General features: G+C 44.5%; 1 protein-coding gene across 1 annotated transcript; it reads right to left on the bottom strand.

Moving 5' to 3' along the window:
* Nucleotides 1–1,751: 1,751 nt before the first annotated feature.
* Nucleotides 1,752–11,805, bottom strand: MGST1 (microsomal glutathione S-transferase 1). Its single transcript, XM_073621360.1, is given in 4 exon segments — nucleotides 1,752–2,094; nucleotides 4,713–4,807; nucleotides 5,015–5,145; nucleotides 11,678–11,805. Coding segments are annotated over 3 exon segments (468 nt in total). The 5' UTR covers nucleotides 5,141–5,145; nucleotides 11,678–11,805; the 3' UTR covers nucleotides 1,752–1,847.
* Between the last annotated feature and the right edge of the window lie 15,918 nt (nucleotides 11,806–27,723).

Here is a 27,723-nt window from a genome sequence, read left to right as displayed (position 1 = left end):
ATGTGCATCAGAACAAGATCCGTAACGTACAATGGAGTATAAGGCAAGCCATTACTAAAGGTGAACTCAGGCAAGATAAGTTGGAGGTGAAAGCAGGTGCTATGGTTAACCAGTAACTAGGGCAAAGTACATAGCAGCCAGTCATGCAGCGTGGTCCCTGGTGTAGGTGACAGATCCCCTGGTAGATAGGAGATCAGTGTTCTGGTTCCCTCCCTAAATGGTTGGTTCCCCCAAAAGTATCCGGGACCAAACCCACGGTATGGATACCTCATGAACTGGCCACGTGATATAGGAGAATGAAAGGCAATGAGTGAGTGCATGCATGAGGTCCACGCTTGGTGCTCGGCGGGACCCCAATTCTGTCACTGGGAGTGAGGTTGCAGAGATACGCTGGACTGGTGGAGAGGGCATAGGCTCAGTGATGTCCCTCCTAAATGCAACATTCTACAGGCATGGTGTTTAATGACATGGGACAGCACCCTTACAGAAGGACTCTGTACTTTTATTGCTGCACACTGTGTACAGTTAATCTCTAAGCCGGGGAATGCTGTCCCGCCTGGTTCCAGACATTGATGAATGCATACATGCATGAAAGCTACCCCCACATGCTGGGCGAGTAGGCCCCGCCCACATACTTCTATCTTCTTTATATTATCTCTTACTTGGACTCACCTCCCTTTCCCCTTTTTTATTATCCTTTACCCTGATAATATCCTGGACTAATTTCCCATTCCCTGTGACAATAGCCTCAGGACCCACTTCCTGTTTGGCCAGGAGGAGAAGCAACATCTGTTCGGCCAGGAGGAGAAGCCCCGGCTCTTCCCTCGGCTGGAGCAAGGAGCAGCAGCCCTACCCCTCGTACTCGATATCTCCTAAGGGAGGGCCGCCTTCCCGTTCGTCTCCCACGCACGGGACGGGGGTTTGTTTGCCGGGGACCCCTAGGGCTGAAGAGAAAGTGAGACCAATGGGGGCAGGGAAGAAGAGGAGAGATAAAAAAGGGGGCAAGAGAGGAAGATGAGATGAGAAAGACAATCGAAGAGAATGGCAGACAGAATTTATCACTCCTCACCGTGCAGCACTAATGCGCATCCTTAAAAAAATTAATTGGCAATTTTTTTTTTTCTGTTCACTTACCTGATTAATGCCTATATCTAATTTTACCTCCTCCTTTAGCAGCCGCGCCAGCGGACATTATTTCCAGTTTTCATTGGCTCCTGGGAGATCTTGGTCAGCTTGGCATGGCACAGCTCCTGTAAACATTTAACATTGGTGTCTATGGAAAATCTTGGCCAGCTTGGCATGGCAAGCTGAACAAGATTGCACCGCACATGCGTGAGATCGGCAGGTGCATGCTGGGTAGCCAGCATGCACGGAATCCAGGAAGAAGGACACTGTGGCTTCAGATGCCCACACTGGAGATGGCCACACTGTGCAGGTACTTCACAAAGTAAGAAAACAATGCTGTACAAATAGTAAAACTGGGCAAAGTTTACAGCATCCTTTGTTATATTGCATGAGGCATGAGTATTCTAGGGGTATTTTTATCTTAAAAGTCATATTTCGGCTGGAACTCTGCTTTAACCAGTGGAAAGGGGGGTGTCATTTATAAGATGTCATGTGACTCTGGCTCAGGATTGTTTAGCTCCAGCGTGGTTGATGTCATGTTGTCTCAGAGATTTTAGGTGTATATTGCTCTAGGAGTGAATTATTTCCTATAATTGTAATAATGACATTATAGAGAGCCATGGAAGTAATCTCAAAGATTTATTTTCTCCCATACAGACAAAACAACCTAATAGAAAAGTAACAACCATGATTTCTGTATGTGTGGCAATATAGGGTCAGCTTTAAAAATAGGAGATGCTGCTCAGAATTGCATAACCCATGGAACAATTGACTAAAAATCCAATGAAGAAGGTCAGTGCTCGGCTTGGCTGTGGCAGTGGCGTTAGGTAGGAGATAGTGTGCGCAATGCGAGAACCGGCAAAAATGCGGAAATGTAAAAGTGCGGTAGATAATTCAGGATTACTGAGCACTTAGACCAGACCAAGTCCCACAAACGGTACAATGTTCTCAATGTCGTTCAGATGACACCTGTGAACACAAAAGGAAAAAACTGTCACCTACCCGGAAGAGCCATATTTAAGTTCATACCAATAAAGCATAATTTTCCCCAGATATTTGGGAATCTATACAGTGTGATGGATAAATCGATAGGATGTTATGGCAAGGAGCTCTGTAGAATTTGTGATATTTTGGGACGCACTCAGCGTGATAAACTGGACGCAGCTTTTCTATTCTCCGCTGTCACAATGAAAGAATAGCCGCATACACGCTGTAATGTCTTTTCAAATAAATGTCAACGTTGCCCATATAACCTGCTTAGCGGCTGTAATATTTTTATACCTTTTGCAAGTAAACTGGGAGCAAAGCTCAAAAAGCAATATTCCTATAAATGGTGGAAATGCACCGCTTTCATTGTGGAGGAACCGCCAACAACTACTGTACAAAGATCTGAGAGATGCAAAATATTCAAAATATTAACTTTTATCTGGACTCTTCTGCTGTGACTGTGTGACATTGAAACACCACTAAATTTTGTGTATGAAATCACTGGACATTGATCTGACAAGTGACTAAAAACAATGCTTTAAAGTGATTGTAAATGATCACCTTGTAAAACAACCCATTCAATTTAAAATTTAAATGAAAGGCAAACGTGTGTATAGATTTAAAAAAAACAAAAAAACTTCATAAATACCTTATTTTATAAGTGATCACATTCCCTCTGTTCTCAGCTGCATAAGAGTTGGGGGGAGGAGAAGCAACAGCATACTGAGCTTCCCAGTAAAAGGATGTGCAGCGGAGGAGTGTCAGGACATGTCTGATCATTGGAGGAGAGCAGCCTGAGTTCACAGCACAGCTAGGCAACTGACTACAGTGCCTCTCCAGCCTAGTGTGGTCAGTTTTTAACAGAAAAGCAGAGGTACTGGCAGGAACATCAGTGATTTCACACAAAGGAACCAATACAAAGAGAACAGGATACTTTGTCATACAGATACACGGTACAGCAGGCACATAGCAGGAATTTGAAATGCTGGGGTAACAAACACTTTAAGAAACTGTATCTTTTTTACACAGGCTCATATTAATACAAGAAGAGATAATCTATAGCAAGCAAATATGCATTCATAAAAGGTTGCATTTCATAGGTGAGTACAAATCCTAAATTTTCTCTAATGGCCATTCTTTGAACTGGTCAGTGGGGTGGCACCATTCTAAGGCACGTTCAGTAGGGGTGGAAAAATTCTCAGGACTGGTCAGTGGGGATGGCACCATTGTGTGGACTAGTTAATGGAGGTGGCACCTTACTGTGAACTGGTCAGTGGGGGTAGCTCTATTCTGTAGAGCACTCAGTGGGGGTGGCTCCATTCTATGATCGGTAGGTGGACATGGCACCATCCTGTGTAATGACCAACAGGGTAAGTTTATTTCTGTATACAAGTCAGTGGGAGTGGTTCCATTCTGTCAACTAGTTAGCAGGCCTGTACTGGCCATTGGGACTACAGGGAGTTTCCCGGTGGGACGATGGCTCAGTGGGCTGGTTTCAGTGACAGCCTGTCAAAGTAATGGCTTTCTTGGTTCACCCTCAACTTCACACAGTGATGTGAGAAAGATGAGAAAAATACAGAGGAGAATAAGTGAAATAGTAAAAAAGGTTAGTGAGGACTCCTTATGTTATGCTACTTATGTTTTTTTGCACAATTGCGTATAGTTTATATACTGTTTTTATGCTTGTTTGCACAAATAAAGTGGGCCGGTCTGGATGAAGTCCAGGGCCAAATTTTTATCCCAGTCCAGCCCTGCTAGTTAGTGGGAGTGGCAATGGCACTATTCTGTGAACTGGTCACTGGAAGTAGCTCTAATTTGTAGATCACTCTGTGGAGGTGGCTCCATTCTGTCTACTGGTCAGTGGGAACGACACCATTCTCTGTAATGGCCAGTGGGGAAAATTACATTCTGTATATTAGTCAATGGGGAGTGCTCCATTCTGAGCCTAGTCAAAGGGAGTGGCACTATTCTGTGGACTTGTCAATGGAGGTGACACCAATATGAGGACTGGTCAGTAGGGATGGCAATACTCTGCAGACCACTCAGTGGAGGCAACTCTATTCTATGCAGTGTTCAGTGGGGAAGTTTAATTGTGTATATTAGTTAGTGGGGGTGGTTCCAATCTGTCGACTGAGAGATGGTGATACCATTCTGGGGACTGGTCATTGGGGGTAGCTCTGTTCCATGGGCCGGTCAGATGGAGTGGCACCATTCTGGGGACCAGTCAATGGGGGGGGGGGTCTAATTTCTGTGGACTGGTTAGTGGGGGTGGCTCTATTCTGTGGACCACCCAGAGGAGATGGCACCATTATGTGCAATGACCAGTGGGGAAAAAGTTAAATTCTGTATATTAGTCATCTGTGCTGGTTCAATTCAGTGTAGAGGATTGGGTTCTCCCCCTTTCACCTGTCAAATATGGGTATACATGGTTCAGTAGATAATACATTCTGACCAATAGGAAGTGGTCACATACATGTCTTGGCTGAGGAGCAGACAAGCATTCTCATTGCTGCCAACATTGTCACACGTCAGGACTCATACTTCCGGCTGTACCCGATTAGCGGTACCTGATCTGCTGACACTGGAAATAGTTCCATTACCTGCGTACTCGCTCCACAGTTTCATCTATTCTGATAAATTTCTTCACATCTCCCCCCTTGGCATGACCATGAGCATCCTCCGGATTTGCAAAGACCTATACATACACACACACACAAGGGATGAGAGTAGAGCGAGAGTCACTTCCATCTTTTTATGACATCACCTTTTAATAGGTAATACATTGTCATGAATTGGTTTGATTCAATTCATAGTGAGATGCAGTCACACAATCTGATGTTCCCCAGAGTATTAAATACCCTGTATATTTATATCACAAGTATGCTCAATTGGAGCCACTTACCCCAAGTTTAATCCTGTAGAAGGAGGTGCAAAGACTCATTAGCATCATTTTCAGGAGGACAACAGCCACATATGTAGCAAAGGCTCTGAACACCTCACTGTCAGCGAATTGCTTAATGGTGGACATCCTGTCTGCAGATAATAGGAGAGGAAAAAGGTATTAGACTTTCAGATTCTATATAAAGCCTATTCCATTTCCTGGTGTCTATGTTCATGGAGAAAATAATCCTAGAGGCTCATTCAGATCGGTGTTACAGTTTGCACTGTTGAGTGACATCATATATAATCAACTAGTGATGTAATCAAGGAATCCTGGGGTCTTCTCCCCAGTGTTCTCATATGAGACCCCTAATTCTCAGTTGCTGTGTTTAGGATATCCGGCCAGTTATTCGGAGCTGTGGGGAGGCATTTTAACAGTGAATGATAAGGCCTCATACACACAGGAGTTTTTTTTTAAATCTCCTAGAAACTAGCAGTGTTTTTTACAGAAAAAACTCCTGACACTTAAAACTGTCTAATGCTTTTGCAAGCATTTAGGCTGCATTCACGCCTGAGCATTTTCAGCTCGTAAAAACACCAGAAAAATGGACAACAAGCAAAATCCCATTAATTTAAATGGCTACTGTTCACATCTGAGCGTTTTGTAGCCTAAAGAAAAAGGCCTGAAGCTCAAAAAAGTACATGGGCTTCTTTTTTGGGCAGATTACAGTCGTTTTTCTGCTTTTTTACACTGGTGACCTTTTGATCGGTGCAAAATCGCAGCAACACAGTAAAAAACGATGTAAAAACGCACAACGAAACGCTCAGGTGTGACTGCAGCCTTAGGCATGTTTACAGGCGTCAAGCACTTGGGTGTTAATTTCATTGGCCACAATAATTTATTCTCGTCATTGAAATAAATTAACGCTCAAGCGCTAAACACGGCTAGTGTTAACACGTGTTTAGGCATGTTACGATGCATCAAGCGATTTTCTGCCCAAACTCTGCTGCTCCTGGATGCACCGGCAGTGTTTTTTTTTTTCCTGCCTCTAAACTCTAGGGTTGCCACCTGTCAGGGTCTCACCCGGACTGACCGGGTTTTGAATAATGTGTCCGGGTTTCAGTCCATCTAAAACCCAGGCACATTATTCAAACAGGAGTGTGGCTAGGAATAGGGCCTGAGAGAAGGGTGAAGGGGCACGATGTGCGCTGCATTACTGTTCTCTTTGGAGTGCCCAAAGGTTTGTTGCAACCCTATAGTGTATACTATAACTAAAATTTTTTACTGTCCACCGCTAAAGTGTTTGGGTTTGGCTTGAAGAAAAAGTGGCAACCCTACTAAACTCGCCTGCCACTAAACGCTGCTAAAAGTCTGTGTGTGTATGGACACATAGGCTAGCATGCAGGGGAATTTAGAGGCAGGACCCTTTTTTTGGTCCGCAGCAGAATCGGATTGCATGGATGTTCACACTCACGCGATCTGATTCCTGTCCGAATTTGCAGATCACACCGTGATATGCGAACTGATTTGGGGGTGTCATTAACTTTTAATTGACACTCCCAGCAGTTCGCATAGGGCAGTGTGAATTGTCATGCGATGCGGGAACCGGCCCTAAAACTGAAAACAGTATTGAGTGCTTCCTAAATATATTTAAAATAAAATTAAATATTTAATATTTTTTTATTTTTTTTTATTATCAGAGTAGTTAACCCTGCAGGCCCCTCCTGGCAGGAATTAAGAATAAACCACCTAAGCTAAAATTATTTTGTGCCATATTTTATTGAAAGTAACATTGCTGGTATTGGAGTGTGTAAACAGGAGGAGAAAGCGAGGATGGACATAAAAATGTTTAGCTTTTGTTGAAAAACGCTCACTATTGCTGCTAGTTGACTTATATATTTCTGAAATGAAATCTCTTGACTTATATATAAAGAATATTTTATATTAGCGATATTGTGAAGAGGAAGGCATACCTAATACCTTGGGGTGCTCTTCCTAAATTACATAAAACAAACGTGTTTTAGTTGGCCAAGATCTTGATTATTTTTCTTATTGCTATAGTCAGCACACCCAGAGGCCCCAAATAAGATTCAGGAGATTTTATAGCTGTGAATGTCCAAGATAAATGTGATGGATCAGACAGAGCTGGAAAGTAGCCAACAACCAGTCTGGAGGGGAGACCTTAGTTCTGACTTGGGAAACTTTCTGATTTACTGAAGGATAAATCTTTCCACGCTCTTAGTGGATAGCGACCTTCCAGACTGTTTGTTAGTTACTTCCTCAGATAGAAATTGTATAATGGCCTGTACACACAATAAGACGATCAAAAGAAAAAAAAAAAAAAAAGTCAAACGAGCGAACGATCAGCCGATTATCGGATCATTAGTATAGTGCTTTCGACAGCCGATTACAACTTTCCAGATAACAAAAACTAGAAATTTGTTATCGTACGTGGACACAACTTCCGATTTTCGTTTAATTAGTACCGTTTTCGTCCTAAAAAAAAAAAACTGAAAAAAGCAAGAATCAGAAATTAAAGAATACATTACAATACAATGCAATACATTCCATCACTTCCGAATTTGTATTTTGTCATACGCAAATTTTCATAAGTTGAATAACCTCTTCCTTTCCGATATGAAACTAGCACGTAAACAAAAAAAAAACAAAAAAACGGAAGATTATTCGTCCAATAATCTCATCGCGTGTACCAGGCCAATTTCTGAATGGTAGGGAGACAGACAAACCATATAATGCCACATACACACGGCCGATTTTGCCGTCGGAATAAACTCTGAAGGTTTCTCCGACAGAACTCCGACGGAATTCCATTCAAGTGGTCTTGCCTACACACGGTCAAACCAAAGTCCGACCGTCCAGAGCGTGGTGACGTACAGCACGTACGACGGGACTAGAAAAAAGGAAGTTCAATAGCCAGTAGCCAATAGCTTCCGTCTCGTACTTGCTTCAGAGCATGCGTCCTTTTTGGTCTATCGGAACAGCATACAGACGAGCGGTTTTCCCGATAAGAATTGGTTCCGTAGGAAATATTTAGAACATGTTCTATTTCTAGGTCTGTCAGGATTTTCGAAATGAAAAGTCCGATGAGGCCCACACACGATCGGAATATACGATGAAAAGCTTCCGTCTGACTTTTTCTGTCGAACATTCCGCTCGTGTGTACACGGCTTTAGAGATGACCAAGAGATGGACCTTTTCTCTTTGAGGCGCCAAGGTAAGTCACACTAACAATTACTAAATCTGGAACAGCTGTGCATGGTAACTGTAAAAGAAATATGTAAATTATGTATATAATTGTATTCTATTTTGTATGTATTGCACACTGCCCTCACTCTGCACACGGCACTAATAATGTTTTCATTACATGTTTGCATTCTTTCGAGTCCTGATTAGAATTAGCCTGCCTATGTTACGCCCCTTGTTACCATACAAGTACAATTGTAATATTAATGTGATACCTACATAATCATGTGTATAAAAACCTTCAATTGCGATTTAATAAAGCAGAACAATTATTTGGATAGATGCGGAGTGTATCTTTTGTGTCTGTTCCCTACTGCAATAGTTATTAATTTGGAACCACTAATCAATATCAGGATAGGAGTTGCCTATCTATAAATTTCCATGTCAGTAACCAATCAGATTCTGTCTTGAGCTTGTTCAGTTAAAAGATTAGTTCACTTTTACCAAAAAGCACACTATGCTTTCCCACATTGGTATAGCAGCATAGTGTGTTAAACCTACCTCCCAGCCAGGGCTCCCTTTCAGTTCAAAAATGTAGGCAAAACCCATATTTAAAAAACCCTTCCTAAAGTAAAACTAAAAAGGAAAAACTTTTTTTTTTTTTTCCATTTTGGATACAGTAAGGGAGGTTTATAATGTGTGTTAGAAATTAATTTTTTTCCTGCATTTCCTGTCCCATAACCAAAACAGGAAGTAAGGAAATCCATGGTTGTCACTGGGGTCACATAACTAGTATCCCCCCTCAGGAAGGAGCGCTCTCCTGTTTCTTCAGGCCATACAGGTGCAGTGTGTTCTCTCTCATGTTGCTCTCTCATTGGCATGGGGCGGGGCCAATCCGATGATGTAAGTTAGATGCCACGCCCCTTGTGATGTCATCACCCGGGGTATGATATCACAAGGGGCGTGGCATCTAACTTACATCATTGGGTGGCCCCGTCCCATGCCAATATAAGTCATTGCACACGGTGGACCCAGCATTACACCGGGAGATGGCGTCAAGTCAACATTGGAAGAAGAGCAGTGGGAGAAGACCCAGCAATAGAGCAGAAGATAGCGAAGAAAGGGGAGAAGACCCAGAGAGGGGAGAAGACTCAGCAAAAGAGCAGAAGATAGCGGAGAGAAAGGAGAAGAAACTGAGAGGGGAGAAGACCCAGCAAAAGAGCAGAAGATAGTGGAGAAAGAGGAGAAGAACCGGGGAGGAGAGAACACATCGCCAGGAGAGGGAGAAGAGCCGCAGCTGCTTTAATAAAATACTTTAAAAACCTGTGTAGTGTGTTTATTTTTGACATTTTTATTTAGATGAATGGGTAGGGGGTACCATGTACCACATATTCATTCACCTAGGGTGGGGGGCTGTGATCTGGGGGGCCCCCTTGTTAAAGGGGGCTTCCAGATCACGATAAGTCCCCGCCCGCAGGCCCCGACAACCACCGGGCAAGGGTTGTCGGGAAGAGGCTATTGTCCTCATCACCATGGGGACAAGGTGCTTTGGGGTGGGGGGGCACAGGGGCCCCCTCTGCCCCAACCCCCATGTTGAGGGCATGTGGCCTGGTATGGTCCAGGAGGGGGGGTGCTCACTTGTCCCCCCCCTTTCCTGACCTGCCAGGCTGCGTGCTGGGATAAGGGTCTGGTATGGATCTTGGGTTGGAACCTCACGCAAAATTTTGTCGGGGTTCCCCCTTCAAGATTCTCAGCACACAAGTCGCACCGCAAGTCGAATCATCTTGATACGACTTCTGGTGCGACTTCTATTCCGATCAATGGGCTCCCATAGGGAACCACTGATTTTGAATAGAGACAAAGAAACGCTGGACGGGACATAACGCTGTGTATACATTGTTAAGCCTCGTTAAATCACGTCTAACACCTTTTACTGGCGTCTGACGTTTTTACAGCTCTAGCGTTGGAGCCTCAGAGCGCACTGGTCCTGGGTTTTTTTTGGAGCTCAAAAACGCCTATGCCACTTACAGCTCAAAAATGTCATGGTGGGCATGAGGCCATAGGCTAACATGGAGAGACGTTTTTAAGCTGCAAAAAACGCTCAAAAAAGCGGCTTTAAAAACATCCGTGGGCATGAGGCCTAAAATGACAGTGTAAAAATAAAAAAGGTAAAATAAATAAGATCTATATGGTACAGGCCCCCTCCCCCATATAGATCTATAATGTACAGCCCCCCCATATAGATCTATAATGTACAGCCCCCCCATATAGATCTATAATGTACAGCCCCCCATATAGATCTATAATGTACATCCCCCCATATAGATCTATAATGTACATCCCCCCATATAGATCTATAATGTATAGCCCCCATTATAGATCTATAATGTACAGCCCCCCATTCCATTTTAGATCTATAATGTACAGCCCCCATTATAGATCTATAATATACAGCCCCATATAGATCTATAATGTACAGCCCCCCATATAGATCTGTAATGTACAGCCCCCATATAGATCTATAATGTACAGGCACCCCATATAGATCTGCAATGTACAGGCACCCATATAGATCTGCAATGTACAGGCACCCCATATAGATCTGTAATGTACAGCCCCCATATAGATCTGTAATGTACAGGCACCCCATATAGATCTGTAATGTACAGGCACCCCATATTGATCTATAATGTACAGGCACCCCATATAGATCTATAATGTACAGCCCCCCATATAGATCTATAATGTACAGGCACCCCATATAGATCTGTAATGTACAGCCCCCCATATAGATCTGTAATGTACAGGCACCCCATATAGATCTATAATGTACAGCCTCCCCCATACAGATCTATATGGTACACCCCCCCATATAGATCTGTAATGTACAGCCCCCCATATAGATCAGTAATGTACAGCCCCCCATATAGATCTACAACGTACAGCCCCCCATATAGATCTATAATGTACAGGCACCCCATACAGATCTGTAATGTACAGTCCCCCCATATAGATCTATAATGTACAGCCCCCCATATAGATCTATAATGTACAGCCCCCCAATATAGATCTATAATGTACAGCCCCCCCATATAGATCTATAATGTACAGCCCCCCCATATAGATCTGTAATGTACAGCCCCCCCCATACAGATCTGTAATGTACAGCCCCCCCATATAGATCTATAATGTACAGCCCCCCAATATAGATCTATAATGTACAGGCACCCCATACAGATCTGTAATGTACAGCCCCCCCATATAGATCTATAATGTACAGCCCCCCATATAGATCTGTAATGTACAGCCCCCCCATATAGATCTGTAATGTACAGCCCCCCCCCCCCATATAGATCTATAATGTACAGCCCTCCATATAGATCTGTAATGTACAGCCCCCCCCATATAGATCTGTAATGTACAGCCCCCCCCCCCCCCCCATATAGATCTGTAATGTACAGGCACCCTTGGCACAGATACCTTTTGTGTAATCCTTCCTCTAATACCGGAGGCCATCTATGGCTCTGGGTGAAATGTGAGCTGAACAAATTCCAAAGTCTGATAAGAACTGAAGAAATCCGAGTCACGTTATATCAGCACAATCCACATTGTATTCACACACAGGAGATTTTGTATCGCTTTCTAATGTTCCCCTTGTTGACAACAGCCCCGTCTTCAGGACACTGTCATGGGTCGGGACATCAGGCATTTGTCAGCAAGGGGTTAATAAGCTGACATGAAGCTAACCCTAATGTGAGGACAGACATGACTAGTGTGACTACACAGACAAACATGACAGAACATGGATTTCAGCTGCTTCACTTCACCATGGAAATAAATGGGGACCTCTTCTACCTGTCAATGAAAAACTTCCCCCCCTACAACCTCACAGCAACACCAACCTACAACTCTCACCTGATCCTGAGCAGTCTGTGATTGTCACAACACTGAGCAGAAAAGAAAAACTTTCTTCTGTAGTCCAGGAAGACACTCCTTCTAAACCTGACACCTCCCCCTACATCCAGCCTCTCCTGTCTCCTCTCTATATCCAGGGGAAAAATCCTTTGGTGGAGTACACCACCCCATATATAGATCTAAAAAGTTCCAAAGACCGCCTATTCTCTATGGTCTTTGCTAAAAAAACATGTATAATGTTTGGGGGTTCTGTCATTTTCTAGCAAAAAAATGATTTTTACATGTAGGAGAGAAATGTCGGAATTGGCCTGGGTGGCAAGTGGTTAACAATCAGCAGATAAACATACTCCAAACACCTAGTATTAGTGCACAGGCATGCTGGGACTTGTAGTGCCCCAATGGAGGGCCCATGCATGATTTGACCTGTAGCACCCAATGGAAGGAGGGACCCAGGCATGCATTCTATAATAAGACATAGGCATGATGGGACTTGTAGTGCCCCAATGGAGGGCCCATGCATGATTGGACCTGTAGCACCCAATGGAAGAAGGGACCCAGGCATGCATTCTATAATAAGACATAGGCATGATGGAACTTGTAGTGCCCCAATGGAGGGCCCATGCATGATTGGACCTGTAGCACCCAATGGAAGGAGGGACCCAGGCATGCATTCTATAATAAGACACAGGCATGCTGGGACTTGTAGTGCCCCAATGGAGGGTCCATGCATGATTGGACCTGTAGCGCCAAATAGAAGGAGGGACCCAGGCATGCATTCTATAATAAGACACAGGCATGCTGGGACTTGTAGTGGCCCAAAGGAGGACCCAGGCATTATAGGACCTGTAGTGCCCCAATAGGGGGGAGGGCCCAGGCATTATAGGACCTGCAGTGGCCTAACGGAAGGTGGACCCAGGATTGCTGGAGCTTGTAGTTCAATAATGGGAGGACGCAGGCATGACTGGATCTGTAGTACCCCAGTGGAAAGAAGGACGTAGGCATGCTGGGGCTTGTAGTTCCATAAGGGGAGGACACAGGTCTGCTGGGACTTGTAGTGCCCTAATGGAGGGCCCATGCATGATTGGACCTGCATCCCATAATAAGACACAGGCATGCTGGGATTTGTAGTGCCCCAATGTAGGGAATAGACCCCAGGCATGCTAGGACTTGTAGTACTCCAGCACAATGCTCAGACGTGGAGAGCTATGAGTTTAGATTTGATAGGTGTGGCGCCTGGGTGGAAAGGCCCCCAGGTGGTTGCAGTCTATGGACAACGAAATTGACAACGAAAAAACGGGACAAGGGTCTAAATCCCGTAAACTGTTGGCATGTATGAGTGATGTGTGGAAGCAAAGATACCGACAGCAGCAGGAGTGACAAGAGTGAGGTATTGGCTGGTGAGAGCACAGTAATCTGACAACCAGGAAGTGCGGAGACATGGCTTAAATCAGGAAGTTCATGGAAGGCGCAAAGGGTTTAGGTTTATGAGAAACAAGACAGAAGGCAAAGTTGTCTAAGCAATGAGAAAGGTTGCTGTCTAGCATCTCAGGTGGTTCAATGAGAAGAGTAATGCCGCGTACACACAATCGGACTTTACGGCATACTTGGTCCGGCGTACCGGATTTCGTCAGACAATTCGATCATGTGTGGGCTCCAGCGGACTTTGTTTTCTCAAAAGTTTGACGGACTTAGATTTGAAACATGTTTCAAATTTATCCGACGGACCCGAGTCCGGTCGAAAAGTCCGCTCGTCTGTATGCTAGTCCGACGGACAAAAACCAACGCTAGGGCAGCTATTGGCTACTGGCTATGTACTTCCTTATTTTAGTCCTCATCGTACGTCATCACGTACGAATCCATCAGACTTTGGTTGATCGTGTGTAGGCAAGTCCGTTCATTCGGAAAGTCTGTCGTAAAGTCCGTTGAAAAGTCCGCCGGGCAAAGTATGCCGTAAAGTCCGGTCGTGTGTATGCGGCATTATTGCTAGACACAGCAGAGGTCTTGGTTAAGGTCCAGGCTTTGACACTTTAGTTATCACTAGAGGGATTACCAGCAGGAGAAAGGAGGTCCTGATTCCCCTATATACTGTACAGTAGATCTTCAGACCACAAAGTTAAAAAAAAAGACCACTTGATCTTTCTTCTGCTGTCACTCAGAGTTTAATCTAGCCTATTCTCTGCCTTCCCTCTATATCCAGCCTATTCTCTGCTTCCCCTCCACATCCAACCTATCATCTGCCTTCTCCCTATTTCCTGCTCCAGTCTACAACAAACCCAGTGGCGGCTGGTGTTTGTTTCTTGTTGGGGGGCGGCAAACAACCAGCCCCCCCCCCCGGTTGGTCGGTCGGGTCGGCTCCCTTACCCTTGCACTTACCCCATCGGTTGCAGGCGGGCAGGCTCCTATGGGCAGTTTGCAGGCTCCTGCGGGTTGCAGGCTCCTATGGGTGGGTTGCAGGCTCCTATGAGTGGCGGAATGAGGGCTCCTATGGGCAGCGGTTCCTGTGTCCTCTTTGCATCACTCCTCCTTCCTCCTCCTAGGCGTCCAAAAGGATCGCCTGTCCTTTCAGCCAATCGGTTGACCGGTGTCAAAAACTGCTTCCTGATTGGCCGGGAGGAGGATCAGTGTTACAACAGCGAATATTGATTCACTGTTGTAACACACCTGGGTGGGCTCGAAGCGCACTCTCTGTGACCCGAGTCCACCCTATATTGAAGCCTATTAGAGCCTCTGGCTCTAATTGGTGCTTAAAAAAAAACAGCCCCCCTCCCCCGCATTGGAATCCATGCACCGGTGTCCTCAAAGGGGCTGGACGCATGGATAGGGGAGACGGCGATGGACGAGGGGGCGGGGCCCATGCGCCCTTAATAGATGGGCCACCCCTGAACAAACCTATCATCAACCTTCACTACATTGAACCTATCCTCTGCCTCCCCTCTATTGTTAACCAAGCCTACCCTTTGCTTCCCTCCCACATTAAGCCTATTATCTATGTTCTCTCTACATGCTGCCTGTTCTCTGCTATCTCTCTACGTCCAACCAATCCTCTGCTTCCCCTCTGCACCCAGCCTATCCATGTCTCCTGTTTACATTCAGCCTATCCTCAGTTTACAGCAAACCTATCATCAAAATTTTTTTTACATCCAGCCTACCTTCTGCCTACTGTCCATATCCAGACTGTCCTCCTACTTCTCTTTACATCCAGCCTATCTTTTGTTCCATTTATACATCCAACCTATCTTCTGCCTCTGTTCTAGATCAAGCCTATACCTTCTCTCTACATCCAGCCTATCCTCTTCCTTCTCTATACATCCAGCCTATCCTCTTCCTTCTCTCTACATCCAGCCTATCCTCTGCCTTCTCTCTACATCCAGTCTATCCTCTGCCTTCTCTCTATACCCAGCCTATCTTCTACCTCCTCTCTACATCCAGTCTGTTTATTGCTTCCCTTTTACATCAAGCCTATCCTCTGCCTCCTTTCTATATTACCCTATCCTTTGGCTTCAGTCTACAACAAACCTATTCTCAACCTTCTTGCTACAGCCAGCTTAACCTCTGCCTCCCCTTTAGTATATATAAAGCCTCTTGTCTGCTTCCCCTCTACATCCAGCCTATCCTCTACTCTCCCCTCTACACAAAACCTATCTTTCCCCCACTTCCTATACTCAGGTTATCCTCTGCCTGACCTCTACACCAAGCCTATCCTCTGGTTTCATCTACACCAAACTTATCTTCTGCCTTCCTTCTATATCCAGACTATCCTCAGCCTACTATCTACATTAAAAGAGAGTATGGAAATTGACTTTTTTGTAGAAATATACTTACCTAGGTGGATGCAGCATCAGTCCAATGCTGCTTCTGTCCCTCGCCGGTTCTAACAATGAGAACTGAGCAAACACCTCGGATCGCTTGGTTCTCACTGCTCCCTGAGCAGAGCTCCCTCAGCGCCTCACTGAGAGGATGAGCTGGGTGCCGGTCCAGGCATGTGGGTGGATCCCAACCATATGGTCGCAATCTTACCCGAGCCTGGACCGGCTGTGTGATGTCAACCGACAGCAGGCTTCAGCCCACTGTCTGCTGAACACAGGTCACAGGAGGGCAGAACAAACTTCACTCCTGTGATTCACAGGAGAAGTACAGCCAAATGAGCTTTGGCTGTACTTCTTTAAACTTATCCTCTACCTACCCTCTACACCAAGCCTATCCTTTGCTTACTACACTAAGCCTATTCTCTGTTTTCCCTCTATGTCCAGCCTATCCTCTGCCTCCCATCGACACCTCCTAATCTCCTATACTGACCCTGATTCCCCTCCTCCACCTTCTTTTCCACAACCAGCCTGTTTCCCATCCACCATCTGTTCTTTGCCTATACTCTACACCAAACCTGTCCTTTCTTCTGCTTCCAGCATATTCTTTTCCTTCCTTCTATATACAGTCCATCATTTTCCTCCCCTCTATATCTAGCCTATATTTTTCTTCCCCTTTATATACAGCCTATCCTCTGCCGCTCCTCTTTATCCAGTCGGCCCTTTTCCTCCCCTCTTTATCCAGCATATCCCTGATCCTTCACTCTATGTCCAGCCTATCTTCTGCCTCCTCTCTGTATCCAGCATATCCTCTGCCTCCTTTGTCCAGCCTATCCTCTTCCTCCCCTCTATGTACAGCCTATCTTCTTCCTGCCTTCTATCTGCAGCCTATCCTCTGCCTTCCTCCTGTCCAGCCTATCCTCTACCTCGCATCTCTATCCCTTCTATCCTCTGCCTGCACTCTGTATCCAGACTATCCTCTGATTTCCAACTGTATTAAAGTGAAACTTTAGTCTCCAAAGTGAAAATGGGCGGACAGGCAGGATTTTTAATGCAGAAGAGACATGCTTTGTGTCTTCTGCATCAAAGCTACTTACCTGCCTGTCTGCCCCCGCACAAGAAAGCTGCACAAGCACAGCTCACAGCACAAATTTGGCAAAGTTGAATCTGACCGAACTCATGCATTGGAGTGACATCATCTTGGCCCGCCAATGACATCGGCCAGCAATCAATATTTAGAAGCTGGCTGCCCGAATATGTCAGCAGCCGGCGGTGAGTTCTGGGGACAGGGCATCACTGGGTTCGAGGCAAGTTAAGTTCTGCTTTAAGGTTACCAGATTTTTTTTTTTTAATGAAATGTGGGCACACTCTACTAACCACGTCTACTTATAACCAGGATCAGAAAGCCATCCTTCATTTGAAGCTATGCCACAAAATCACACCTCCATTTTTACCACATCCTTAAACAATTGGCATACATTCAATGCCTTGAGCACAGTGAGTAGAGAACTGATGTGATGTGTTATATGTGCTACAGAAAATTGTGGGTGTGCCCAAATTGTGGTAACAGTGGGAGTGGCTTAAAGTAATATGTTTAATCAAAACCTGAGCCTAGTCTGCTCGAGTATGCAACACACGAGTGCAGAACTCAGGAGTGCAGAACACAGTGTGCAGGGGTCTGGAGTGTGTATTCCACAGAGTACAGGAGTCGGGAGTGCATAATACACAGACTGCAAGGGTACATAATGCACAGTGTGCATGAGGGTCATGAAGGCTAAACACACAAAGTGCAGAGGTCAGGAGTGGTAAATACACAAAGTGCAGCGGCCACGATAAAGTAATGCACAGGGTGCAGAAGTCAGGGGTGCATATCACACAGAGATCAGGTGTCAAGAGTGCGCAACACACAAAGGTCAGGGGTCAACAGTGCCTAGAGCACAGAGTGCAGGGGTAAGGAATAATAACATACAGGGAGTCAGGGATAGGTAATGCACAGATTGCAGAGGTCAGGTGTAAGTAACGTACAGTGGTCAGGGGTAAGTAATGTACAGATTCCTGAGGTCAGGAGTAAGTAACGCATAGAGTACAGGGGTCAAAAGTAAATGATACATGAAGTTGTAACCATATCTGTGTTTGCACTAACCCAGAAAAGTAGTAGGATGTGTTTATTCAGATGCCAGTACTTCTCCAGTACACTAATCTCCATATTCTCGGTCCTCCACTCAGTACTGTAAGCACTTATATCTTCTGTGATATCACCCAATCTTTAATGCCAAATACAATGGTATGTGCCACTCTATTAGTCATTGGTAGTTGAAGTACAAGTTCTCAGCATGGACATTAATCAATTTCTGACCAGGGAACACATATAGCCAGTTGTATCCTCCCTACTGTAGAAAATGTAAAAGCTTTGCATTAGCCACCCCAAGTGTTACTTTACCCTAATGCCAATTTCGCATACGCAGCAATACTCTGGCAGCAGGCTGGCCACAACAATTTTCACACATGTGCAACTGGCTACAGAGTCAATGCATGCCATAGGGTTGGCTGCAGCGCATGTGCAGTGAAGATCATACTGGCAGATTACACAGTGGGGACTCTCTCGTGAATGCTTGTTTGCCAGGGACAGACTCCTCTAAATGGGCACTGTCCCCAGAAAATGGGGACAAATGGTAGCCCTAACTTTGTATTTATCCTATAACCTACATCCCCTCTGGAACCAGCCTTTCCTCTGCCTTCAATCTATACCCACTACACTGATTCTGACTTTCTACAGAGTATTTCAAGAAAGTAATTTTCTTCATTTAAGGCATTCTGCACAAAGATCTTACACATTTTATCCTTGTTGAAAAATGTTTTTGTTTTTTTAGCTGGTTTTACAACTCTGTATATCATGGTGTAGTTTGCAACATTCAAGGCTTCTGCTGGTCGAGGTCAGTAGATATCTCAGAACTGTATGACTAAACCATTTCTTTTCCGGAATAGGCACAAAAAAGGATTGTTTATCATTCACAGAAGTCATAATCACGTCTCAGCTATAGTTCTACTTTCTTATTATTAACATGTAGGAAAATAAATATCAATAACAGAAATAAAATTACATATGTAATGCAGGTATGCGTATGCCATCTCTTCAGAGCGCATGCAACGGTGACATCACTGGCTGGAGAAACACTGAGTATCTCCTAAACATTTAGGAGATATTCCTGGTACCTACAAGTAAGCTTTATTATAAGCTTACCTGTAGGTACAAGTGTTTAAGTGGTGTTTACTACCGCTTTAATTTCCTCATTCAGCATTTTGCCAAATAACAACCTTCGATTCTACAGTGTAGAGAGAGCAGGGTTACCAGCAGGATCATTTCAGGTTTATATTACTTAGTAACTACAGGGAGTCCCCAGGTTACAAACAAGTTAGGGACTATAGGTTTGTTCTTAAGTTGAATCTGTTTGTAAGTCGGAACAAGTACATTTTTTAAGTGTAGCTCCAGCCAAAAAAAATGTTTTTAAGCTTTTTGGATAGCATAGGGAAGGGTTAACACCCCTGTAACATTTGTTTTGCTGTCTGTGCCCCTGTTCAGAAGATTTCACCTCACTTTCTGTCCCAATGACAATTGGATTTTGAAAATTTTGGGTTGTGGAAACAAGCCTTGGTGATAAAGCATCAGTGGAGGTACCTTTTCCCCATAATAGCTCTTACAGGAGTGAATTTCCCTTCCTAGGGGTAGATTTCATCTCACTTCCTGTTGTCTCCCTCCGTTTGTAAGTAGGAGTCGTTTGTAAGTCGGATGTTTGTAACTAGGGGACCCCCTGTATATTGAAAGCAAATCACTAATGGAAACTTAGTTAGAGGTCCAAGGTGCCCACACTTTATCTTATTTCCATTGACAACCCCTATTGATGTAAGTAATCCTATATATAGGCAGGCCGCATCGATCTGTGCCTCCCAAGAAGAGATGGCTGGAGGGGAGGGCGATATCCACTTCAGGAGAATCTCCTTCTTTGCATAAAATAAGAGGTAGGATATTAATAATTTAGAATGATGAGAGCGCTGAACATCCTCATGAACCCCCAGCAGGGCCAATTCCAATAGAATCAGAAGGGACAGTTGTAGCCTCAAGTTTATTTCAATTAATACCGCAGACCAATAGGCCGATATAATTGGGCATTCCCAGAACATATGAAAAAATGTCCCCACATGAGTTTTACATCTAGAGCATATGGGATCTCTGTCCGGAAAAATTTGATGGAGTTTCTGGGGTGTATAATAGATTCTATGTAGGAATTTCACCTGGAATTTAACAGAATATGTAAAAAGGAAATCAAGGGTGCAAAAATTCAAAACGAACGACAGATCGCAAAAAATAGTAGGACAAACCCCAAAAAATTCTTCAAATATATTAATAGTAAAAAGGTCAGGTCTGAGCATGTAGGCCCTTTACAAAATAATCTAGAGTGGGTGACTGGGGACAAGGAGAAGGCTAATTTATTAAATACTTTCTTCAGCTCTGTGTATACAAAAGAGCATGGGGAAGTTCATGTGCATAATGGGGGTGGTATTGACACAGCCCCCAATGATCCACAATGGCTCAAAAGGGATATGGTCCAGAAATATTTAGACAGAATAAAGGTGGATAAAGCACCTGGACCTGATGGCATCCACCCACGGATCCTAAAAGAATTGAGCTCTGTAATTTCAAAGCCATTGTATCTAATTTTTAGGGACTCATTAATGACGGGAATAGTACCGCTGGATTGGCGCAGGGCGAACGTGGTGCCTATATTTAAAAAGGGATCAAAGTCTCTACCAAGTAACTATAGACCTGTTAGTTTAACTTCTATAGTCGGGAAGATACTGGAGCGTTTAATAAAAGACCACATAGACGAGTTCTTGCTGGAAAAAAACATTTTAAGCAACAGACAGCATGGGTTCATGAAAGACAGAAGTTGTCAGACAAACCTGATTTCTTTTTATGAAGAGGTAAGTAAAACCTTGGACAGAGGGGTGGCTGTGGACGTGGTTTATTTGGATTTTGCAAAAGCGTTTGATACAGTTCCGCACACACGGCTCATGTGTAAGTTAAAGTCTACAGGCTTGGAAATATCAGTTTGTAAATGGATAGAAAACTGGCTAAAAGACAGAATTCAGAGAGTAGTGGTTAATGATTCTTACTCTGACTGGTCTAAGGTTATCAGTGGTGTACCCCAAGGTTCAGTGCTGGGACCCTTACTCTTTAATATCTTTATAAATGATATTGGGTCTGGGATCAAAAGTAACATTTCTGTCTTTGCAGATGACACCAAGCTATGCAGTGGAATAACGTCCTTACAGGATGTCTCCAATTTACAAGCCGACCTCAATGCACTGTCTAATTGGGCGACTATGTGGCAGATGAGGTTTAATGTTGAGAAATGTAAAGTTATGCACTTGGGGGCTAAGAATATGCATGCATCATACATGCTAGGGGGAGTACAACTGGGGGAATCTGTAGTGGAGAAGGATCTGGGGGTTTTGGTAGATCATAAGCTCAATAATAGCATGCAATGCCAAGCTGCGGTTTCCAAAGCGAGCAAAGTTCTTTCTTGTATTAAGAGAGGTATGGACTCCAGAGAGAGAGATATCATTTTGCCCCTGTTCAAATCATTAGTAAGACCTCATCTGGAATATGCAGTTCAGTTTTGGACACCAGTTCTCAAAAAGGATATCGGGGAACTGGAGAAAGTGCAGAGAAGGGCAACCAAACTGATAAGAGGCATGGGGGAGCTCAGCTATGAGGAAAGATTAGAGGAACTGAATTTGTTCACTCTTGAGAAGAGGAGAATAAGGGGGGATATGATCAACATGTTTAAATATATAAGGGGTCCATATAGTGAACTTGGTGTTGAGTTATTCACTTTACGGTCAACACAGAGGACAAGGGGGCACTCTTTACGACTGGAGGAAAAGAGATTTCATCTTCAAATACGGAAAGGTTTCTTCACAGTAAGAGCTGTGAAAATGTGGAATAGACTCCCTCCAGAGGTGGTTCTGGCCAGCTCAGTAGATTGCTTTAAGAAAGGCCTGGATACTTTCCTAAATGTACATAATATAACTGGGTACTGACATTTATAGGTAAAGTTGATCCAGGGAAAATCCGATTGCCTCTCTGGGATCAGGAAGGAATTTTTTCCCCTGCTGTAGCAAATTGGAGCATGCTCTGCTGGGGTTTTTTGCCTTCCTCTGGATCAACTGTGGGTATAGTATTGGGTATATTGGATTGTACGTTTTTTTTTTTTTTTGTTTTTTTTTATGGTTGGACTGGATGGACTTGTGTCTTTTTTCAACCTGACTAACTATGTAACTATGTAACTATGGATGAGTTTGTCATTGGAAGAGATGACCAGTTTGGGGCTGAGTTCAAGGCAGTCCTCCCAGTCCTACCTGTCCAGTGAAGGTAAATCCATGTGCCACATTTCCCACAGTCGTTCTATCTTGGGGGAGTCGGTGCCCAGGAGTGCCCCATACAGAGTGGAGAGGGGTTTACAAAGGTCTCCCGGTGACAAAAGTTGTTCAGTGGGATTGGCCTGGAGGAGAGACAGCAGGGGAAACTGGGCCCTGGCAGCGTGGTGTAGCTATAAGTATCTAAATCGCATCCGATGGGGTAGTTTGTACTTTGTAAGTAAGTCTGGAAGCAACATTAACACACCCTGGGGCATAATATGGCTCAAAGCTGTAATTCCGTCTCTGGCCCATATGTGGGGGTCAGGAGTGGTACAGAACTGTGGTAAGGTGGGGTTCCCCCATAGCGGTTGCTCCAGTGACCATTGGTCAGGCCACATAAATCGTCGCTTAGCTGTTACCCACACTCTCCACGTCGCCCGTGTAGGCCCCGGAATCATAGCATATGCCCCCCCGACCCCTGTAAGTGAAATTACGGAGGTCAGCCAATGAGCCCAAACAGACCACCCCCAAACAGGTTGCAGCATTTGATTTGAAGCTCATGAACCATCAGTCCACTGTCACCAGTATAGCAGCCCAGTAGCATATTTGAAAATTATGGAGGGCCAATCCACCTAGTTGAGCAGGAAGCCACAGGGTGGAGCGTGCCAACCTGGGGACCGCTCCACTCTAGATGAAAGAGCCCACACATCTATCAGTCTCCTAAAAATCGAGCCAGGAACCCATACTGCACAGTTCCTAAACAAGTAATTAAATTTAGGCAACATCACCATTTTTAGGAGATTGATACAACCCAGTAGTTTGAGGGGTAAGCTAGCCCATGTGGCACACTTTGTTCGCAGAATAACCAATACAGGGAGAAGATTTTTAGAGGGATGTTTGGTCACTTGAACTCCAAGATATCGGAACCCCTTAACCCAGCACAGAGGAGAGGAAGCGGCCTTTTGAATTGCTCCTTCATCTATGGGAAATAAAACTGATTTAGCCTAATTTATCTTGATGCCCGAGAAACCACCAAAGTCATCAAAGATTTGCAGAGCGGCCAAGAGTGAGGGGACCACATCGTTTAAGTACAATAATGCGTCGTCCGCATACAGGGACAGCCGCTCTACCAACTTACCCAGCCGCAGGCCCAAGACATCCGCGGCATTCCTGATCAAAATGGCCAGGGGCTTTAGAGCCAAGACGAACAGACTGTACCACAGAAAAGACTAAATGGTTCAGATAGCCAATTGTTTGTTCGGTCCCTCACCCTAGGAGCATTATAGAGCAGCCGAATCCCATGAATAAACTTGGGGCCAAACCCAAAGGGATGCAGGACCTCCCAAAGATATGGCCATTCGACCGAGTCAAATGCCTTTTTGGCATCTAAGGCAGCAATGACTCTGGTGCCTGGGTTATCGTGAGTAATAGAGAGGTTCAAGAATAGCCGTCTAATGTTTATGTCAGTCCCCTTACCTGGCATAAATCCCGTTTGGTCTATATGAATCAAGTCCTCTATCACCTGGGACAAACGAGTGGCAAAGACTTTTGCAAAAATCTTGGCATCCACATTTAACAAGCAAATGGGTCGGTAGGATGCACAGTCTTGTGGATCCTTGCCAGGCTTGGGGACTAGCACAATTATAGCCTCGTTCATAGAGTCAGGCAAAGATTCCAAGGTCTCAAAGTTAGAGAGGAGAGATGTCAACCTGGGAGCCATAAGTTCCATAAAGTTGGTATTGATTTCAAATGGTAGGCCATCGGCTCCAAGGGCCTTCCCCCCTGAAGATGCCCCATTGCTAGTTGTATCTCCTCCAGGGTGACGTCCGCCTCCAACCTCTCCCTCTCCTCCGTGGATAGTGCAGGAAAATTTATAGGATCAAGGAAGGAGGAAAGATCAGAGTCCGAGAAATCAACCAGGAGGTGTACAGCTCGCTAAAAAATTCCCTAAAGCAGGTGTTAATGCAATCGGGTGCCATAAGCACCTGGTTATGCCCATCCCTAATAGAACCAATGGGAGTGGAAGGAATGTTACCCTTAGCCAACCATGCCAGCAGATTCCCATTTTTCCCCCCAAATTCAAAGACCCTCTGGGCCGAATATAGCAGAGCTTTATCAGTCTGGGCCATCCTAACAGTGGACATATTCCGCAACACCTGTTTCCATGCTCGGTAATGATCGTCATCCAGGGCAGAGACATAGTCTGCCTCTAGCCTAGTTGCCCTCTCCTCCAGCTCCTCTGCAGTCTCCCTCTTAATGCATGATATTCTGGAAATACACTCTCCCCTAGACCATGACTTAAAGAAGTCCCATATATAGTTACATAGTTAGTCAGGTTGAAAAAAGACACAAGTCCATCTAGTTCAACCATAAAAAAAATAAAAAATAAAATAACATCATACAATCCCATACACTCAATCCTATACCAACAGTTGATCCAGAGGAAGGCGAAAAACCCCAGCAAAGCATGATCCAATTTGCTACAGCAGGGGAAAAAATTCCCCCCCCGAGAGGCAATCGAATTTTCCCTGGATCAACTTTACCTATAAATGTTAGTACCTAGTTATATTATGTACATTTAGGAAAGAATCCAGGCCTTTCTTAAAGCAAACTACTGAGCTGGCCAGAACCACCTCTGGAGGGAGTCTATTCCACATTTCCACAGCTCTTACTGTGAAGAAACCTTTCCATATTTGGAGATTAAATCTCTTTTACTCTAGTCATAAAGAGTGCTCCCTTGTCCTTTGTGTTGACTGTAAAGTGAATAGCTCAACACCAAGTTGTAGCGTCAGATGCATGTGTCTCCAGACATCCATAAGGTCAAAGGTGTCAGCCCATTGCCGAAGGTCAGGAGAGTCACGAGCCGAAGTGCTCAGCCTATCTAGAGCCGCAGAGGGGACCAAATTGAAATCCCTCAGAAGAAAGACTAGATCTGTATTAAACTGTACCACATGTTGCATAATCAAATGTAGGATCTGGGCCGAGGCCGGAGGCGGGATGCATAGCCCAACCAAAACATATCTGCCCTCCTGGTCTGTCTTGACTTCAATAAGTCAGAATAATAGAGTTTTTCGGACTAGAATGCTAACCCCGTGAGCATAATCTGTGGAGTAGGCAGCGTGGTAATTCAGACCCACCCATGATTTTTTCAGACAAGCGGTTTTAGGTCCCTGGAGATGCGTCTCCTGCAGGACACAAATATGTGGGTAATGCTTCTGGAGGAAACAGAACACTAGGGAGCGTTTAATGGCTTAGTTGAGGCCTCTAATTTGGGGGTATTTGTTCTATCCTGGCATTTTAGAGCCTCCAGAAATGAGATAGGCAGTCAGTACATCACTTTTCAAATATACATTATGTACCATAGTCCTATTTCTTTTTTTTCTACCAAAGAAATGTAGCAGAATACATTTTGGTCCAAATTTATAAAGAAAGATTTTTATGCAGCAAGGTCCCAGGCCACCTTTGATCTAATGAGGACCTCCAGGGCCAGGGATAGCTGACATCCTTCTGTATGTAGTGAGTTGTGAGGCATGGTGGGTGTATAGTTGTTAAAGTTATTGGGCGCCAGACACTTCTTGGATGCAAAAGAAAGTTTTGTTCTCTTAACGAACCTTTTTTTGGGGAGAGAGGGTTAGGGCCAGGACACCCTTAGGTAGTTGCAAGTTTAATTGGCAGACTCCAAGACTTCAATAGGAGGACAGCCACGCAAGGAAAGGCATCCAGCAAGTTGCCACATCTGCATGTGTAGGAGTGCTGTCTCCTATGGCAACAGTCTTTAACAGTTCCAAACACAAGCTGAACAATTCCTTTCTATTCCACTACAATCACCCCCGCTTCTTTGCTGGGTCCCTAGCTTGGCACTCTAGATACCTCTCAAGCTTCACCCCCGGTGGTTCCTGGCTTGACACACAAGTCTGCTCTGCAAGCGCCACCTCCGCTGGCTGGGTCCAAGGCTTTATTCCCACTGAAGTTTCCCGATTCTTCACCGTCCCCGGTTGGTGAGAATACTGCTCCGGTACTTGCTTCAGTTACTCACTATGGTCCCTGGTAATAAGGCGGATAGTCCCTTACTGGCGACAGCTTCCCCTCTACCTCCGACCATGACAGGTTCTCCAGCCAACAGAACCATCACTTTTGGTTGGACTGCAAGCCGCAGTTCCAACCCTGCGCTGCTCTCTTGCTTTTGGATAGGCCCTCAGACAGCCTAGCAGCCAGATGTGCCTGGGATAGGCCCCATCTCCGGCCTAGCAGCCCAGGCAGTACAACACACGTTCATCCAGACTGCCGTCCAGGTGGCGCAGAACACAGATCACCTGACCTCACCCAACCTCACCCGAATATGTCCCAGCTGGCCAAGGAAATCAAGAAAACCCCTGCCCATTGGCTTAAATACCCGATATATACATAACCTGACCTTGCATTGCACTTCTCGTATCTAGTACTACCAAGTACCCGGCCACCTAGTGGTAGAAGAGAAAAGTGCAACAAGGCCAAACTTAGGGAGAAATCAATAGATCTCTAGCAATCAACCAGGATAACTACTCCTGTCAAGTAAATTTGTGAGGAGCAACGCTGCCTAAACTCCAGGGTGCTACATCTATATTTACAAAGTTTTATACCGGAAACTAAGAAAAACATTTTTTCTCAAAATGTTCAGTCTTTTTTCCTTTAGATTGCAAAAAATAAAAATAACCACGAAAAAAAAGCGCTATCTGTCTAAAAAAAGTATACAAAATTAATTTGGGTACAGTATTGCATTGTTGAATAATTGTCATTTAAAGTGTGACAGCACTGAAAACTAGAAAAGATACAATTTCTGGGGAAATTGTGTGAAGTGTTCTTGCCTCCACCTACAGTAGTCTACAACTGGAGTGGACAGAGTAAGTGGGTGGAGTGGCTTGAGTAACTGTTGTGTGGTTGGAGTGCTGGAGTAACTGTGAAAAGTGTTAAAAAGCTTAATATTTTAAAAAGTATAAATAGTAGTAAAAAAAGTTTAAGACGTCCCATCATTAGCTGAAAGAGCTGAACATTTTTTTCAAAATGATTTTTCTTTTTTCAAAAATGATTAATTTTTTTCAAAAATGATTTTTTATTTTTTTTTTTTTCATGGGGTGGTCATAATGTTTTGGCTGATCATGTTGTGGTCATAATGTTTTGGCTGATAATGGGGTGGTCATAAATTATTTGGCTGATCATGGGGTGGTCATAATGTTTTGGCTGATCATGGGGTGGTCATAATGTTTTGGCTGATCATGTTGTGGTCATAATGTTTTGGCTGATAATGGGGTGGTCATAAATTATTTGGCTGATCATGGGGTGTTCATAATGTTTTGGCTGATCATGGGGTGGTCATAATGTTTTGGCTGATCATGGGGTGGTCATAATGTT

This window comes from Aquarana catesbeiana, linkage group LG03 (genome assembly GCF_042186555.1).
Source record: "Aquarana catesbeiana isolate 2022-GZ linkage group LG03, ASM4218655v1, whole genome shotgun sequence".
In the NCBI taxonomy this organism is placed as follows: domain Eukaryota; kingdom Metazoa; phylum Chordata; class Amphibia; order Anura; family Ranidae; genus Aquarana; species Aquarana catesbeiana.
The sequence above is the reverse complement of the archived record's forward strand: the minus strand, read 5'-3'. Positions and strand labels throughout refer to the sequence as shown.